Source organism: Anabrus simplex, chromosome 11 (genome assembly GCF_040414725.1).
Source record: "Anabrus simplex isolate iqAnaSimp1 chromosome 11, ASM4041472v1, whole genome shotgun sequence".
Lineage (NCBI taxonomy): Eukaryota > Metazoa > Arthropoda > Insecta > Orthoptera > Tettigoniidae > Anabrus > Anabrus simplex.
The window spans coordinates 40035447-40055226 of record NC_090275.1 but is presented as its reverse complement, the minus strand read 5'-3'; the positions used below and the strand labels follow the sequence as shown (position 1 = coordinate 40055226).

General features: G+C 38.2%; 1 protein-coding gene and 1 pseudogene across 10 annotated transcripts in view; one reads left to right on the top strand and one right to left on the bottom strand.

Annotated features, from left to right (window-relative positions):
* Positions 1-17233, top strand: part of LOC136883474 (inositol-tetrakisphosphate 1-kinase) — a 77916-nt gene extending 60683 nt beyond the window's left edge. For 9 of the 10 annotated variants that reach the window (XM_067155797.2, XM_067155793.2, XM_067155800.2 and 6 more), the window contains exons 9-10: positions 3867-4103; positions 14696-17233. In XM_067155797.2, the coding sequence (XP_067011898.1) occupies positions 3867-4103; positions 14696-14988 (530 nt within the window). In that variant the 3' untranslated portion in view covers positions 14989-17233. The remainder of the gene's footprint in view (positions 1-3866; positions 4104-14695) is intronic. The other variant, XM_067155798.2, reaches the window with a different exon arrangement.
* On the bottom strand, positions 4688-5370 carry LOC136883416 (piggyBac transposable element-derived protein 4-like; annotated as a pseudogene).
* Positions 17234-19780: the final 2547 nt, after the last annotated feature.

Below are 19780 nucleotides of genomic sequence, written 5' to 3'. Positions count from 1 at the left end.
TCTAATGTTGCTGAGGACTTTCTTTGCAATGTCCCTCAGCAGCCCCAACAACCATGGATGGCAGTTCAACATACATGCAGAGACTTCACCAAAGCACTCAGTGAACTAAAATGAAGAAAGACTCCTGGTCCTGATAACATCCGTCTGGAACTGATGCAAAATGGAGGTATACCCTCGAAGACTAGACTTTTCACACTCATCCTCTTGATTTGGGAAACTCGTGAAGTACTTGACGACTTGAAGAATGCTACCATCATCACTATCTTCAAGAAAGATCATAGTGTATGTGGGAACTACCATGGTATATCACTTTTGTCAATTGGAGGAAAAATTCTCGCAAGAATTCTATTAAACCGGCTCAGAGTTATCTCAGAGAGGATTTTGCCTGAGTCTCAATGTAGTTTCCAAACCTCCAGAGGCACAACAGATATGATTTTCTGTGCTAGACAACTCCAGAAAAAATGCAGAGAGCAACAGCAGCCTCTGTATTTAGTTTTCTATGATCTGGAAAAAGTCTTTGATTCAGTACTAAGATCTGCTATATGGAAAGTATTGAGACATTTCGGATGTCCTGCACCCGTTATGTGGAATTGGTTTAAGCTCTTCATGGTGGCTTGTCTGGACAGGTTCTTCATGGTAACTCAGTATCAGATTCGTTCCCAATCACTTATGGATTGAAACAAGGCTGTGTGCTTGCTCCTACACTCTTTGCACTGTACATGGCTACCATGCTGCATGAATTATCTGCAGACAACTTAGGCATGGAGATTAAATTTCGTATTGATGGTGCCTTTTCAATCAGACAAGACTTCGCTCACAGAGACGTACTCTGGTTACCCACGTGACAAGAACTGCAATATACCGATGACACCGCATCTCCTGCTCTAACACCTGCAGAACTACCTCAGTCAGTCAACTGCTTTAAAACTGCATGTGATCGCTTTGGACTTGCCATTAATGCGAAAAAAAACTAAGGTACTTGCACAACTTGCCCCAGGATTAACTCTTCCCGAGTTCAGTATCTCCATCTTAGACACAACACTAGAACAGGTTGATCACTTTTCATATCTTGGAAGCATCTTGTCTAAACGGTGTACCTGCAAACAAGACGTTGATAAAAGAAGTGGGTCTGCTCATGCTGCATTCAGTCTTCATAAATTACAACCTAAAACTGCATGCCAAACTCATGGTGTACAAAGTTGTTGTCATTTCCATGCTGCTGTATGGCTGTGAAACTTGGACACACTATCTCTGTGATATCAAAAAACTTGAGTGCTTCCACCAACAGAAAATGAGATTTATCTTGGAAGGGCTATGTGACCAATACAGCAGTTCTCGACAAAGCACAGTTAAAAATAACATTGAGGCAGCAATCATCGCTCATCAGCTGAGATGGTTAGGCCATGTTCACCGCATGGGTGATACCAGGCTTTCCCGCCAAATTCTTTATGGTAAACTTTGCTTCGGCAGTAGACCTCATGGAGCCCCTATGACTTTGGTTTGTTTTTTATCCTGTTCCCCCCTGGAATCTGCCTCACATGCTCTGATTAAGGCTGCTTGCTTGAAAAAACAGAAGGACAAGGACAATTTCTACATCTTCATACAGTGCTGCCTTCATATACTGTAGGCCGACTCCAGTGAGCCCATCTCTTCATCCCGGCTTCATTAGAAGAGCAGGCATCAACTCTCATTGAAGAATCGCCTTGACTGACCTTCAGCCTTGATCAGGGAAGTGTAGGATAACAGAAAAGTGGCATAAACACCAGATAAGGTGAGCGACAAAGCGGTAAAAATGAAGAGTGTGTGTTAAACATTTGGAGGTTGGTATAAGTAAGGATAGGAACATTCAAGGTCTTGGATACATCATTAAATTTTGACCCTGTATGGTTCGTTTCTAAAAGCATTCCCCACATTTTCCTCTTCTGCTGACTTTTTAGGCCTAACACAGTGGTTGGTTTGTCTGTTAGGATAAACTCCTGTAGCCTTTTGTATTTCTCTACTTCATTTAGAAGATAGTAGATTGAGTACTGGGATGCTTCATCTACCTTTATCACTATTCATAATGTCTCCTCTATAGCAAAGCTACCTTTAAGGACTTCATCAAAACCTTGGCAGGGGTCTTTTACAAGGTACTACCAGCTGGACCAAGGTTTTTAAGAGAGGTGTTACTCATATGTTAATATTGTGCTTTGTCCTGGTTTGTGACAGGCAGAGCTTGGCCTCCCATACTCTGATGATAATTTCTGTGATTGTTGTCCCTAACATTTCTTAACTTGCGCAACACATGGTGCATTTCCGTCCATTGCAATAACTGTGAGTTCATGTCACAGCAGATGACACCCAACCTCCTTAGAGAGTCAGTCTTACAAGGGCGGCACTAGGTTGCAATATCCACATGAAATTATTACTATTTAAGGGTGTTCTTACCATATTTCTGTTCATTCGCCTCTGCCTGAACATATATTTTCAAAAAAAGAAAAAAGAAAAAAAAAAGAACATCTGCCTGGTATTCTGGATGACCATAAGGGTCCAGAAGAAAATTAGAAGAATTTCTAAAAGAAAATATCCTTTTCTTAGAAAAGAGTATTAAAATACTTGATTATTTATGAATTATCTAAAAACATATACTTGTTTGTTTGTTTGTGGAATAAGGATGTACTGAAACACTACCGATAGATGTCTCACGTGTAGTACCCGGTATGCGCTTGTCGATCGTCATTTGTTTGTATGTGTTTTTAATGGAAGTTACCTAGTTAAATGCTGAAGTTAAAGATTTAATATATCGTTACGACAAGAAAATTGTGATGCCTGACTATTGCTGTGTCCCAATGTCCCAAAATCAAGGTCGACCGTATTCATACCATCAATTTCCTAAGCAAGATGCTTTCCGTAAAAAGTGGTTGCATGCGATTCGTAGGCAAGACCTACGAAATAAAAATACGACTCCTGATATCAAAGTCTGCTCGAAACATTTTACAGTTGAAGATTGTCATTACTGAAACTGGTAAATAAGCTAATTAGTACTAATTAAGAAATAATTTTATAATAAGGTAGTACATTCTTAAAAGTTAATATGACCTATTTCAATAATTTTGGAAATAACTCCGAGAACAAGAAGATATAGAAGTAGGTAACCAGCTGTAACACCGTGTGCGGTACGGTACCCTGAATCACACAGTGACCTATAATTTGACACGGGAGCACCATCAATTTCAGACTTCCTGAACAGGAAATAACTCATTACCTCCAAATTTTAAATTTTTATACCGGTATTTGTCTTATGGTCCAAAACAAGATCCTGAAACTCGTGCGCTACACGGAAATGAAGTTCAGTCATACTGGATGTAGCCCCAGGCACTGGTGTCACAACAATGTCGTGCCTTATGTACGCCTATAACCGGCAAAGAAAAGAAAAAATACTGTATTAGGAATGTTTTCAAAATGCTATTTGTACTTTAAGAATTCAATCTTAACAAAAACTCTAAAAGAAGAAGTTGCTGCATTTATTCCTTACTGGTACCTTTCAATCAACTCTTGCATTTTTCCAGATACTTTTTCGCCCCTTTTCTTTAATTCTGCTTCCAAATCTGCAATCGTCATTGCACCTATACCATTTCCCGTCTTGTAGAAAACATTAGCAGAATATGGTAACTCCATTTTAATGCATTTAAAGCAAAAGATTCGTTTCGATGATCGCAAATGTAGGAATACTCCATATGTCTCATGTAAAACAATCGAGCAGCGGAAAGCGCATACCAGGTATTACCTTTACGCTGCCTAGCGGACAAGTTTTGCGCGATACATCCCTATTATTATGCTTTCTTTTGAAGTGCCAAAGGAGTTATTTGTTGTTCAATCTTGTGCAGATCGAGAAACAATTTTCTTCGATAGTCATGATGTTTCGAAAGCAGACTCCACATCAAGCCTGAGTATTCTGGACCCCTGTGATCACAACATTACTGTTGCTACCCCAGATCCAGCACGGTTCCAACAGATCGTGTCAACACTCCGCCGTGCTCTGGGTATGTCCTTGCTGGGTATCGATGTGGTGATAGAGAATGGAAGTGGACACTATGCCATCATTGATATAAATGCTTATCCAGGTAAGGATCCAGTTGTCTATTTGTGATTTGTTTTATCTGGTCAAAGATAAGAGTGAGCTTATTGATTCAGTGTCATGTTTTTATCCAAATATTGAGTCTTCTCAATTTGATAAGAAGTATTAAGAGTTACAAGCAGGTTCATTCATGGTATTATAGTATACTTGCAAATTTTTTCCGATATCTCTAACATTGTTCTTACAGTTCTTGCAATTGGTTACCTTACAGTTATTCCATATTTTTCAGATGGTACAATATATAAATTGCAGAGGACTTTGAGCATATTGGTAAAAAGTGGATATTTTTGTCTTGAGTATTTTTCTTAACACCTTCGCTACCAGCTGTCTGAGCAGCTTGCCACTGCTATGGCCTAGCCATTTCTAACCCTTAAGCATGGTTGATTTAAATGCCCAGTCGTCTCTGTGCTGCGGGAGGAGTTCTGATCATGGTGTTCAAACTTTTTCAGATTCGTGCAAGGCTTTATTCAAAGCAACACAACTTTGGTACTATTTTACAGATTTCAATAAAACATTCACATGCATGTTTAGAAAACTCCATTCTTTTGTAAAATATGGTGCTATCCTAGCTTAATAGTTGAGTTTGGTGTGGAACATGTTGAAGCCTCCCTCAGCGCAGAGACCCGCTTCACAGTCTGGACACCAAAACACAGTCTCGTTTTGAATTTTCTGTTTGTAGCACACGACACATCATTTGGTTGGCCCACTCTTTCCCTCAGTTGGTGGGATTCTTTCAGGGAAATGCCTTTCAAATGAACCTGAATGTTCCACAAGCAGTGCCTGGACGACATCCACCCTAAATTTCAAATGATCTACTCTAGTGTCGGGTGAATTTCTCCGGCAAATGATCATTGCATTTAGAAATGCAACATTCATTAACCTCCTGAATAACTTGATGTACCACTTCGTTGTCTTTTTCCTCTCTAAAATGTAGCCGTGAAGTAGCTGATCTTTCAGATCGACTCCACCCATGTGATCATTCGAAACAGTTTTTTTTTTTCCTGACCACGCTTTGTTTTCTTTGTGACAGTTTCTGCCCCATGGAATGTAGAAATCATTGTGACATCTTTCTTATCATGCCACTTTAGGACAGAAACCTGGTTCGAATGCAGAGCTATTATTTCCCCCTTTAGTTTTGTGTTGATCACATCTTTCGGGACGTCCTTTCTGCTGAGAAGCAAAGTTCCTACGCAGTCAGTTTTCAATAATTTTAATTTATGAGCTAAAGCAGGTGAATTATAAAAATTATCCATCCACAACGTATATCCTTTGTTGAGAAGTGGCTCCACAAGCGATAAAACAGCATAAATTTTTGTTGCGTCTGTTGATGTGTGTGTTGTTTCAAATATGGTATCTTTGCCTTGTATATTATAAATGGCTAAAGATAGCCTGAACTTGACTCACATAATTCGTACGATTTTATACCAAATTTTGCGGATTTTAGAGGTATATATTGCCTAAAAGACAACTTACCCCGCCTCAGGATTAGTGACTCGTCAACTGCGATGTTCTGTTTTGGTGTGTACAAAGTCTGGAACTCCGTACCTGAAAAGCAAAAGGGCTTATGTCCATTTTGTTAATTTTACAGTATAAGCTAAAAAACAGTAACTGGCTTCACATTTATGCCAATTGCTCATTATACAAGTGTAGTAGATTTGTAAATGTGTTTAATATATTTATTCTGCATATCATATAATTATGTAGATGTGAAATAAATTCATATTCATATATTCCAATCTAAATTTTCTTGGGAAAACCATGAAAATGGATGTACGCCTTTTTTCTTAATTCCTCACTACACTTCTGGATGCAGTAAGTTAGAACGTTAATAACTGTGTCAATTTATACCCGTTCTGTAGGTAAACGAACAAGAAAAACATAATATAGAACTAACAAAATGTTATAATTATCACATTAGGACAATTTTCACAATTTTTTTTACACATTAATTTTGTCACTGAAGTTCTGCGTAAGATAATTATTGTAAATTAATTTTTCCCGAATGAAATGTTCTCCTGACAATTTCAATTTATATCTGTAGAAGTATCACTAATCTGTAGGATATTCGTCTTCTTCTCCATGAGGAAGGTCACTGTAAAATGCACTGTACTGCCGTGGAATCCACTGAGTTAACGTTTGCAGGTCCGTGCATTTTGCTGAACCTTTGGGTTTGGATCTGCTTCGTACGGTCGGAATTTCCTTTCGTAACGAGAGCATTTCTACGATGTCTTCTGATATCAATTTCTTGAAAACAGGTGTCGTTGAAAGATGTCTTGTAGGCAATAATTCCAGGTTTGTCAGCTGAAACTTTAAGGCATACAACTTTTGAGATTAGGAACATTTCATCAGTAGTAGATTTCTTGCGATTTGTGAAAGGGGATCCAGATGTTTCAGTTAAAGTTGTGAAATTTTTTAAATTGCCATATTGCATTTCATGGACTACTAGCGGCTTCTTTACCTGGCATGTTCTAATAAACTAAGCCCAATCACATGGTATAGCGATCGCCAAGTAGGTGAGTTTCGACTTTTTACTTTCAATGATTGAATGAATACTGTCCACTTCCATGTGTGTGTGACCTTTCCAGTGTGTAGTTTTGTCATCTTCCTTTTTGTAGAACTGCCCATTTCTTTACGAATTCTGTGTCTATTTTTTGGAATTTCCTTCACCAAGGTTCTTCCTTTTCACCCCTCACTGATTTATAAGATTCACCAATGAACCTGCTTCTTTTGGCACTATTTCTTTTCCAACATGAGGGGTCTTGGTTCCTTTTTCTCCCACGATATTACTACTCCTTCTTTTACTTTTCTGTTCTGTTCGTTGCAGGTAACTCACATCCCTCTGAGTTATTTTGACATTCTGAAATTAAAAGAAACTTTATGATAATAATAATATTAATAATTTGGCATAATGTTGTGGGTGCAAAATATCAAACTGACTGTCTACAGAAACCCACTACTTTCACTGCCTTTGGGTTTGTAATTTGGGTCCAAGTTAGAGAAGTCTGATGTAATGTCATCCTGCAAGTCTTCCATATGTTCTTCTTCCACAGATTTCTCATGTGAACGCTTGCCGTCCAGTGTCTCTTCACATGAGAATATTATCTTTTTTTTTTTTAATGTTAGCTATATGTGATATTTTTAGTGGAAGTTTAGGAGTTAAGTTTAATGTTAATAAATAGCACAATGATTAATATATTACTAAGAATACAGCATACGTTAATGGGATCTAATTTTAATCAGTTGAAATTAGTATTACTTCAGTCTATACATCGAAGTTGGTGATTAGGGCGTAACTCCACAAAACATAGTCGGTAACAAAATGTAGACTATTACGGAACTCTTCAATAAGAGACATAAATATATTTACCTCTCACTTCACGTGCTTGCTTCAGAGCAAGTTGCAATATCATCTTCCCTCTTGAAAAACTATTCATTTTGCGTACGTTCAAATACCGAAGTCTCGTATAACTTTTAACTTCTTATGGCTTACAATATTTCACCGTTGTTTTCACGCTAATTTGCTTGTGATAATGCAGGTCTGTTATGTTCCCATAACACAGGAAACTAATAACGTTCACAATGATAAGCACACTTCATTATCGTACTCCAATAATGTAGGCAAAAGGCGAATGTCTTATTGACTCTTTCTTCTCGCGGAGAAATTACTTAGAAGAAAAAAGGCGGATGTCCCACATGCACCCTTTCCGTCTTAAAAGCACTCTGGACTACCGCCTTTATGCCGCACACTAAATCCACAGGGAATGGCAACAGGACAACCGCCTTTATTCCATAGATACGGTCGATTATACCAAACACAAAAATGGCCGTAACTCAGAATCACAAAAAATGGGCGTACCCTTTTGCCTCTTATTTTTTAGGTAGGGCATAATTAGATAAATTTTGAAAAGTTTGGAGAGTCCCTGATATGTATCAACTGCCTCATTGTTGTTGAAATCCATATAATTACTAACGGATTCAAATCTATCCATTTAAATAACAGACCCAAAAAATTGGCGTAGACAGATTAGAGTTTTCAGAACAATAGCTTCGTAGCGTAAGCTTCTGTATTATACCCATTAGCATATAAAGAGCAATCACAAAGTATATCTTGTCCCTCGTGACTGGTTTCCAATCCCGCATTCTGGAACAGTGTTAATAAGCCCCTAAATCACATTCTTTGCTCTGCATATAAATTTGTTTCACAAACTATTAGTTCCACTAACTCGTCCGTAAAGAACATCTTATAAACCTTCACATCATAACATTCCCCACCTTATTCGTTGTGAGGTCCTCGGTTCCCTATAAATTGTTCTACTTCACCCATATAATTAGACGTGTTTTCCCAGCGAAATGTATTAGCCGTGACATGCACATTGGCATTCTGCGCACTATCACTCATATCTGATACTGAACCGAGGACTTCGCGTACAGCGATGTCATCCGCATCACTCAGATCACCATCTGAATCTAACAGACTTTCATCAGAACCACTCGACTGTTCTAAAACATCCTCTATTTCAACGTAGGATAAACCACACAACCGACGGAATGCAAGACAGCGTGTGATAAGAAAAAAGGCCGGGGAAAAAAAAAACAGTCTCAAGAGAGCCCTGAATAGATAAAATTTATAATTATGTTGACAGTCAGGTTCTTCCCCAAGAGGAAATGAAGGTATATTGCAAGAAGTCTGCATAGCAGTCGCCAGATAACAGAAAAAAACAGTGCTTGCCCGTGGTGGTAGAGATAAACATTCGTTGAAATATCAGTCGAATTTTTGAGTGAGAAGACACTATCGAAATAGGGATCAAGATATATCATTCGAAAGCTCAAACCTTCCGTTTCAAGGAGAAATAAGTTAAAACACAGTTTCGATCATAACCGCTAGCACTTTACAAATAAAAAGTATTTTGAAATATGACGGTGCTTGTTGTTTAAAGGGGCCTAACATCTAGGTCATCTGCCCTATTTTGAAATAGAGGATGTTATAGAACAGTTGAGTGGTTCTGACAAAAGTCTGTTGGATTCAGATGGTGATTTGAGCGATGCAGATGACATCGCTGTACGCTAGATTACTAGATCCTTTCTGCTTTTTATTTATACTTGTAGGTACATCAAATATTGGAGCCGATGGACGACAGAAAGGAAACTCTGTCATTGTTCCTGCCCTGTTCACTCTTTGAGCACTTTAACTGTGCATGTAATCACACTCGCTTTCACTGAGGTTGTATCATGGCTACCTATTATCAGAACCATTAGAGAATGATGCTTTACTGTTGCCATTCGCTGTCTCTAGCATGGAGCTAAAATGGCGTTCCTTTTACATCTTAGGGCACCATTTTATGTTCCTTGTTGCTTTCTCCTAGCAACCTTTAATGCATCGTTTTATTTCTCTTTTGTCTCCTGATGAAGAAAGGCAAGGTTCCTTTTGAAACGCGTAAAGTGTGTTTATAATCAATTGCACGGCATAAGCTGAAAAATATACTTCATGAATCATGAATTATCTAATTATCTGCATGTATATAGTTCTGTCATAAGAAATACCAAATTTCATGAATATCGGGCTACTCACATACTTGTAACGTTTTAAGTGAATCAATGTGTTTAATTTGCGCGTAGTTGAAATCTCCTCTGGCCGTGGAGTAGGAAGCTCTTTAACCCTAGATTACTAAACTCTTCTATGAAGTACATTATCACTAAGCATTCGTCTACAAGACTACAGAAAGAAAACTTCCATAACTCTTACAATTACTTTATTTAAAATTTAATAACTAACCCAGCACATAATATATTCTATGTACAGACAGACTTTTCCATTTTTCACAAACTCGTGTCATTTCAACACTCAGCACACGTTGTTGATCGGTGGTCACTGCACATGGCTCGATAGCAAACAGTACAATAAAACCGTGTCATTCTTCGTAGCTTTGAGGGACAAAATGCACATATTTTCTTTTTACCAAGTTGTTCTTGGTCTGGCCTGTGTACTATAGGATTTTCATTCAGAATCTCGTAGATCATACCACGTAATGACCGCTGCAAAGTTGGTTGCGTAAGGCGGAGCTGGAGGTGCGGTCTAATCAGGTCACCGCTTAACTGTTGCGCGAATGCCCTTCTCGAAATAGGTTTTTCTCCCTTTCGGAGGATGTTGTGGCAAAACAGAATATATCCATTCACTAAGAACATATTGATCATAGTGAAGAATACACACAGAGGCCAGCGCTGGGTCTTTCTACTGCAGTTCATGCTGCAACACATTCGTACGAAAGAGTCTGTTGCACCTTTTGTTTCATTATAAAATTCAATTGCTGCAGGTTTTCCACTGTTATCCCTTATTTCTATGTCCTCGTGAGTAGTGGACAGCAGAACAACGACTTTCCCCTGCTTTGGTTTGTATGAAACAAGAGTTTTTGGTCCATCAAAACAAAACATTGACGTGCCGATTTTTCGCTTCTTCACTTCAAGGAGCTCAGGAGGTATCTCACGTTTATTTTTTCTAATTGTTCCTACAACTGTCAGAGAGTAAGGTGGTTTCAAAAGGTCTTCAGCCAGTGGGACGGAGGTAAACCAATTATCCATGGTTACATTCCTATTCGAACCATGGATGGTCACAGTCAGTTCTTTTACAAAATAATGAGCGAGAGGTTGACCGGACATATTCGTATTTTTTCCCAGATATGGCTTAGCGTCAATCATATATTTAGTCCCAACGTCGTTCAACATAACAATCTTAATTCCATATTTTGTGGGTTTGTTGGGGATGTACATCCTGAAAGGACATCGTCCACGAAATCCAACGAGTTGTTTGTCAGTGGTTGTGTAACTTCCTGGCTTGTATGAGTCTCGACAGTTTTTGATAAACTCATCCCATACTTCTCGAGTGGCTGCAAACTTGTCACTCGCTCGTCTCTCTACCCTAGTAGATTTATCATCGAATCTAAGACACTTCAACAGAAAATCAAAACGCTCACTTGACATTGTTGCCTTATTTCTGTAACCACAGAAATTTGGATCAAACATCTCTCTTGTAGGAAGATGATTGGTTTTCATGGCCGCTGATAACACAAGTATACCAAAAAGAGCGTTGATTTCTTCCCTGCTTGTTTGAGAAATTGTTGCACTAGCTGTAGCGTAGTTACAACTCTGAACTTGTATTTCCTCATTCGTGTGTTGTACCAGTTTATCTAAAATGAAATCGTTAAAGAATAAAGAAAACGATTCCATGGGTGTTGAAACATTTCTGGCTTCTCCTAAAGGTGTTTGCTTTATATGAATTATGTTCCTGGCGGGTGTCCAGGTATTACGGTTTCTCGATGGAAGTGCTGACCATTTGTGTTTATTTCTCCCTCGTAGATTGGTCTTATTAGGGACTACAACATTCGGATGCCTAGCACTGGAAACAATCGGGTTAGAATTGCTATTAGTTGAGTCAAGGTCCTCATCAGAGTATGTTGGTTCAGGATCACGTCTTCTCTTTCTTCCAGGCTCGTCAGAATCATAGGAATCATCTAACTGTGGGCTATATTCTGGGTCAGATTCTCTGTCAGTTAATTCGATGTCGTCCTCTTCAAAGCCATCCTCCGGTTCACTGCACGTCTCTCCAGTTACTGCTGTGTTGTCGCCAGTGTCATCTACTTCTGTCAGAAGTTGTAGTATTGTGTGTGGGTCATCTCTGATATTCTCTGCCATCTGAAATATATTTCAATTTTCTGGAGTGGATTCCCGATTTCAGCACACAATTACAGCTAATGCGAACGTAACAATGAAATTATGTATCCCGATGTTAATAATGGAAGTACTCATTGACACAGTTTGCAATAAGCTACTGTTTATTTTTAGAATATGCAGCTTAAACGAATAAAATAAATAAATAAACAAATAAATAAATAAATGAATGAATAAATAAATAAGCGAATGAATGAATGCTCCACTACGTATAAAATATAAAAGTAACGTTGTCACTAAGCATTCGTACCTCAGACAACGGGGTCCCCGTAGAGACGGAATGAAGTAACGCACAGTGACACAACTGTTCTCTACAAGGTCAGGACTCACACAAAGGAAGCTAGAGAGAAAGTGAAGCAAATACCTTTGCGGAGGGGGAAGGGGGAGCTACTAATATCCGCGCGCGTCGTCCGGCAGACGAAAGCTTAGTAATCCAGGGTTAAATGGCTGTGAAGCTGAGAGAGTAAACAGAGAATGACATGTTTCATGGTCTTTGTATTCGACAGACTGAAAAGCTTTTAATTTACATTTAACTGAGTTGACACTGGAAAGTGTGGCTTCCTTCTTAACAAATAATCTTATTCCTGAACATGGAGAAAATTATTTCAATAATTATGTGACATATAATATTTAAACCTGATTTGAAAGTAATTCTTACAAGGGGAGGTCGCTATGTCTGCATCACCGATGTTGTTCAAACTTTGTAGGTTGGTGGTAGTAAATCACAAAAACACACTAGCAAAGTAGTAGTGCGCAACTCTCGAAAATTTCTGAAAAAAAGCGATTTTGAAAATGTTGAGAAAAGTCTCGGAGAGGTTTAGCATGCCAGGTACCATCAAGCGAGAGACTGTGGCACGGTGGTTGGGTGGTTAAGGTTCTCCACTTCAGTTACGAAGATGGTGAGTTTGAGTCACGCTCATCTCAACTTTTTTTCCCTGACATTTCCTGATCCCCTTTTTCCCCGTGTTGCGAATGAGAGCAGCAGTTAGTCACTGTCTGACCGCGTTGTGTCGTGTAATGGTTGTTTGCGACCAGACGTGCTCAACATAAGTTCGGTCGGCATGGAGATCTTGCATGTTGAATTATGTTCGAACAGAAGTGTTTTTGAATGTGAAGTTATGCAAAGTGCAAACAAGTTCCCGGGAGAGCAAACAACAAATAAACAGTTGAAAAGGGCCATGGCTTACGTCGAGCACCTTCTTTGTAAACATCGCTTACTGGATGCCGGCAACTCTCTAGAGATTACAAAAGAGGCCGATTGATTCAGAAAGAACATTTTAAAATCTATTTTGACAATAATAAAAGAAAATAAATTTGTAATAGATGAAAAAGGAGGGCGGGGTAAAAAGCTGGTAGGTGCGTGACTCGAACTCACATCTTCATAACTGAAATGGAGAACCTTAACCACTTGACCACCACGCCACAGTCTTTCGCTTGATGGTACCTGGCATGCTATACCTCTCGTAACTTTTCTCGACATTCTCAAAATCGCTTTTTTCGGAAATTTTGGAAAGTTGTGTGCTACTACTTTGCCAGTGTGTTTTTGTGATTTAGTACCATCAACCTACAAAGTTTGAACAAAATCGGTGATGCGGACTTCGTGATCACCCCTTTTTAGTTACGTAAAAACTGCTCTTAACCTTTATATACATGCAATTCAGGTTCAACTTACATCCAGAAATGTGCAGGGAGTTCACAATACAGGATCATTACATTACATTGCTATGCCATTATTCTGACAATTTAGATAGTTTGTTTGAAGTGCCCTAATGACCCTCAATGCAAGCCGTTGTGTGCCGCATTATGGATTGACGCATCCATTCAGATCTTCTGGGCTCCATCCAAATAGTCAGTGCACTTACCAAAATTGATGTACATTTTCAATCTTTTAACAATTTTATTGGTTTAATTTGTTTGAAAAGTCATTTAAATAAATGCCAAGCCTGCTGGAGCTTCAAATTTTTGTAAGTGCACTGACTATTTGGATACAGGCCAAAAGATTTGAAGGGATGCATGTCTATACTTCAACACACTGACGCTTGAATTGAGGCCTATGAGGGGTACTTCAAACATCCAGTCAAAGTTGTTTAAAAAATGGCGTTGTGTCAAGCAATGTAATATGATGATCCTGTATCGTGAACTCCCTGCACATTTTTGTATATGTATTCATGTGAGCTCTTTTGTTTCTTTTGCTGTCTGGTATCATCTCCTGAAGTATCTCATTGTAGTTCAAATTAATTTAATATAAGAACAGCAACAAGAAATATGAATGTTAGAGGTAGAGTGTATAATAGTCACTGCTGTGATTCTCAAGATGATTTTTGATGGTTTCCTATTGCATACCAGGCAAATAGTGGGCTGTACGTTAATTTAGGCTGTGACCACTCTTTCTCATCCCATTGTTGCCAATAAACCTGATAAAATTGACTCCATATACTTATGTACAATTAAAAAAGAAAGAAAGAAAAAAAAGAACCAACTCATGTTTGAACACACGTCAGAGGAGACTGTCTCTTTCCTTACTTTAATGTATCCCAACTTTGAAGAAGATGACATCATTTTCTAAAAACTATACAGAAGTTTAAGAGAAACTACATTTTGTACATTTGTATATATGGTTGGCAAGTTTTACGAGGGCTGATCAAGACAGAATGAGTCTGATTTTTTTCCAGTAGCTTCCTTGGTAGTCACATGTCTAAGGGAACTACTCTAAAAAAGATCATGTAAACATTGAAGTGGAGTAATAAACATCTGTGAAAAGAGTTCGGTCTTCCTTGATTAGCTCTTGTAGAATTTGAGTTAGAATATCAGCAATTCACTAATGTTATGTTATATGTAGATTTTATTGCTTGTCAGGTTATGATGGTTTCCCAAACTTCTTTGAGAGTCTCATGACCTGCATCAAGAACACCATCAACGAGCACCTGTCTTCATTAACGGCCTACAACACTTCTTCTTCTCAATCCTCATCGTCATCATCTCCCTTGAAATCTACAGTGGATGACCCGACATTTGTGAAGCCAGTTTCACAGTCGGGCAACGACCAAGATGATTCTGGTTTTGACACTGGTGATTCAAGTGATGAGAAAAAGAAGAACAGTCAGCGAATAGAAAGCAATTTAAGGAAAGTAACAGCAACGAGAAAGTAATATACGTGGGTAGGTATAAGGTGTTATTGTGGGTAAGAACCAATGGACATGTGGAGTTGGATGGAACTATATTCAAGGTGCTTTTAAGAGTACTGAGAGGATTTAAAAAAAGTGTTTTTGGCACTTTCAGGTAAATTAAGAGCTCTGGTCAGACAAATCTCACTTGCTTTTTGTAAATGTGTATATGTAGATAACAATTGCTTGTACATATCTCTTTTAACCCTTGGTTTGCTTCTGAAGTAAAACATGTTCTTATTTATGCTGTCAGTAACTGTTAGTACTATTTTTATTTGTTTTAATTATGAAATTATTGTTCAAAAAGGTTCAATTTACAAGCAGGGTGACGAAGTTTGACCCTTCTCCTTCACTGTTTGATGATTCAGAACTCTTCTACTTTTTTCTTCCCTTACCACAAAGAAGGGCTGAAAATCTCCATTTTTCTCATAAAACAGCAATCATTTCTGAGCACTGCTGTTGCTACTACAGTCATTCTGATTGGCCAGTGACATTTCAGAAATTTGTATTTCATTTCTGTCTGCTAGAAATGTATGTTCTTTATTTCAGGTGTTTAGATTCAATTTAGGACTTGGTTGGGCAAGACCAGATACTCTTCCTGCTTCTTTGTGCTGGTCCTAGCTATACATTCCAAAGTTCTCAGGATTTGAACCAAAGACACTAGGATGAAAAGACTGTACCACTGCAGCTCCCTTCCAGGTGTATATTTTTCAGCAAATAAAAAAGGTTTTACTGTGACAATTTTCTTGGAGAAAGCCTGTTCTCCATGATTTTATTGAGTTTGTTTATACCCACAAATTAATTTTTGTTGAAAAATCTTGTGTAATGTAAAGAGATTGAAACATTTTGAGTCATCAGCCCTATTGTGTGAGATTTATTTATTATGCCTTTGTAGGTGGTGAAGTTAGTGCTCTTGGCCCTCTCTTATATTTAACCACTGTAGTAATACATCACTGAGAGCAGAGTTTGAGATAAACTCTATCAGTGAAAAGTTGTATTTACTTGTAGTACTCTTTAAGTTCTTAATCAAATATGAATAGATTCTCCCTTACATGTGAACATTGATTTGATGAAGAGTGAGAGTTACTCATGAATGTTTTGAATAGAAACTATACACTTGGCTCGATTTTACCACGATCATTCAACTGGTTGAATAGACTAAATGTCTCGCCATTCTAAAAGAGATTAGCTAAGCGATGGCCTCTAGCACCATAAAATGAACCCACTGCTATGTCGTTTATATCTTATTTGCTGGAGACGTAATTTCTAACGTTTACAAATTTAGAATTTTTAATTCTTCAATTAACTTCTAGCATTTTGTTGCAAATTGGTTGACAAAAAAGACTTTGAGGTAATCAACCTAATCAATATGATATAAAATTAGTACTTCAGTTTATTTTAATCATGGTATTGATATTAAGGCCATTATCAGCAATAAGGTCTTAAAACAGTACCATGATTAAAATAAATAATGCGAACAAGGTTTCCTTAGTGTTTCGCTCTGGCTTGAAATTCTAAGATGTAGGATATCTAGAAGACAGTGACTGAGTTGGTTCATTGACAAATGAAGGTTCACTATTTTTTAAATAATTTTTATGATCAAAGGCCTTTTAGAATATCCCGTGTTCTTAATAGTGATTTTTGGATAGTCTCTTTATAGTGTTTGTTATTTTTTGGTACTTTATGAACTGAATATTGAATGCTAATAATGTTTGCTATAGTTATAGGTTATGTTTTTATTTATCAATGTTTTCCTTTGGTTGCCATGATGGGTATCTAACCGGAAGTTTGTTTATCACTGTTTATTTTATTCCAGTAACATAGAGTTTGGCACATTATTTTATATAATTGAGTTTATATTGCTAAGGCAGGTTGCTTATGAATGAGAATTAGGTCACCCTAATTAAATTTATTTTTCCCCGGCAATCTATTCTCATCCTAATCTAAAATGTATTTGACCGAGCTCGATAGCTGCAGTCCCTTAAGTGCGGCCAGTGTCCAGTATTCGGGAGATAGTGGGTTCGAACCCCACTATCGGCAGCCTTGAAGATTGTTTTCTGTGGTTTCCCATTTTCACACCAGGCAAATGCTGGGGCTGTACCTTAATTAAGGCCACGGCCGCTTCCTTCCCACTCCTAGCCCTTTCCTGACCCATCGTCGCCGTAAGAGCTATCTGTGTCAGTGCGACGTAAGGCCAATAGCAAAAAAATAAAAAATAAAAATAAATAAATAAATAAATAAAGCCAATAGCAAAAAAAGGTATATGTACTGCTGTTGGTGTTTATGGGTTCATGCAAAGAAAAACCAACTACATCATCTGGTGAGCCAGCTGATATGTTCATTGTAAACTCTGTGGGAAGACCTCCACTAGAAATTGTATTAACATACATTTGTCCAGAAGTCATACAACGAGGTCCCAAACACCTAAACAGCGTGAAGAACCAAATACTGGGATGCCAAATCCTAAATGTCCCCATTGTGAAAAAATCTGTCAGTTTGCACATGGTGTCAACATACATGTTAGTAGAGCTCATCCAAAAGTCCATCATGCGAACCGTCACCAAAAGCACAAGCGTGATATTTCGCTTCTCCCAGATCAATCTCCCTCAACGCCTAAAATACAGGTTAGTGATCCAGTTCATGCTGAATCTCCAAATAAGTCATTACAGGCTATACTATCAATTTGTAAAGGGGGCCGATGACCTTCGATGTTAGGCTCCTTTAAACAACGAGCATCATCAAGCATCATCATCATCAATTTGTAAAGACAGTATAAGAATTTTAAGACATGTTCCAAAAGGGGTGATAGTTATAACTACAGATAGACTATCACAGTTGATTGATAGATGTATTACTCAGAACTCTGTGGATTGCTGGCAGGATCTAATGCTTTCTTCATACATTGGTCTTCGTGTCCCCGAGAAATCTAATGGAAAGGCTACTTAAAGAGCTTCTAAAATAAAGGAAAATTTACAAAAATTCCAACTACCACAACCTGTGGCTAAAAAGAACACCGTGCCTTCTAAATTTAGTTGTATAGAAAACAAAGTAGCAGATGGGGATATATGAGGAGCGGTTAGGGTTCTTTCATCAGAATGTGGGATAGCAGAAAGCATTCGTACCACCTTTGAACCGTTGGTAGATAAACATCCTACACCGTCATGCCCATTGTCATTTCCCGATACTTCTGCCCTTAGTGATAATTATCTCAGTGTGACACCAGAAATGGTGCTTGAAGGAATATAGGGGTTCCCTAACGGTTCTGCTTCAGGAATTGATGGTATCTGTCCTCCACATGTAAAAGATCTTACCTCTAAATCAGCTGGAGATTCTGGAAGAAGACTTCTCCAGTCTATCACAAAATTATGCAATTTCATTTTAAGAGTTCAACTCATTTCTGAAGTTTGCCCATACTTTTATGGGGCCGTATAGATTGCTCTTCAGAAACCTGGTGGAGGTGTTCGACGTATCACTACTGTGAACACCTTTCGAAGGCTGGTTACTAAATTATCTTGCATGGCAGTAAAGGGGACCATTAGCCAGTATTTTTATCCTCACCAACTTGGCCTTGGTATTTCAAAGGGCTGTGAAACCCTTATCCATTCCGCACAAACTTTCCTACATATAAATGCTACATCGAATAAAATCTTAGTAAAAATTTACTTCAGAAATGCATAATACCATTGATAGAGATACTACATTAGAGACAGTACAAGATAGAATTCCTGAACTTTATGCTTTCCTGTGGCAGGCGTATAGATATCCTTCTAACTTGTATTTTGGGTCATATTATTTCCTCACAGTTTTGGGTACAGCAAGGTGATCCAACAGGGCCATTACTTTTCAGTCTTGCTCTCCAGCCTGTCATCGCAGACATGAAAAGTCGTCTTAACTTATTTTATTTGTATGATGGAACCATTGGCGGTGATCCTGGTATGGTTCTTATGGATCTGAAGAAAATTGTCACTGGTTGTAAAAACATCATTGGTTTGGAAGTAAATCCGCATAAATGTGAAATCTACTTCTGTTCCGCGAGAGATGGGACAGAGTTTCTGCATTTCAGGATATTATTCCCGGTATTCACGTTACAACAAATTGCTTCTATCCTTACTTGGATCACCACTTACAGTTCAGGCCGTGGAGGAAATTGCGAAGCAAAAGGTGACAGAATTAATGAGGCTGTATGATTGTTGACAAGTGATCAATTCTCACATGGCATACTTCTTATTGAAGGACTGTATTTTTATTCCAAAATGTAATTACTTTCTGCAGACCACACCTCTATGATTATTTTCTTCGTTCCTTGCTCAAGTTGATAATTCGACAAGAAGTTGCCTCAAGTCTACTAAATATACCATTTGAGGAAAATAATTGGATCCTGGCTTGTTTACTAATAAGATTTGAAGGCCTTGGAATTCGTAGATTAACTGATATTTCCATTCCCGCATTTCTTGCTTCTGCTTATGGAGTATCTGATTTTATCAAGTCTCTGTTCTCTGATTACGGTGATAATGTTGAGATATGCCATATGACTGATGCAAGATATCACTGGTATGTCATTACCAATAATTTGAGCCCTCCAACATCCCTGGATTCACAAAGAAGTTGGAATATGGTAAACACCCGTCAAATTTATGACTCTTTGATTCTGTCATGTCCAGCAGAAATTTATCAATCACAACATCTCACTCTTCAGGAAAAGGGCGCAGGCTTGTGGCTGAAGGCTTTTCCGTTGGCCAATGTGGGGACAGTTATGGATAACACAACATTGAAAATC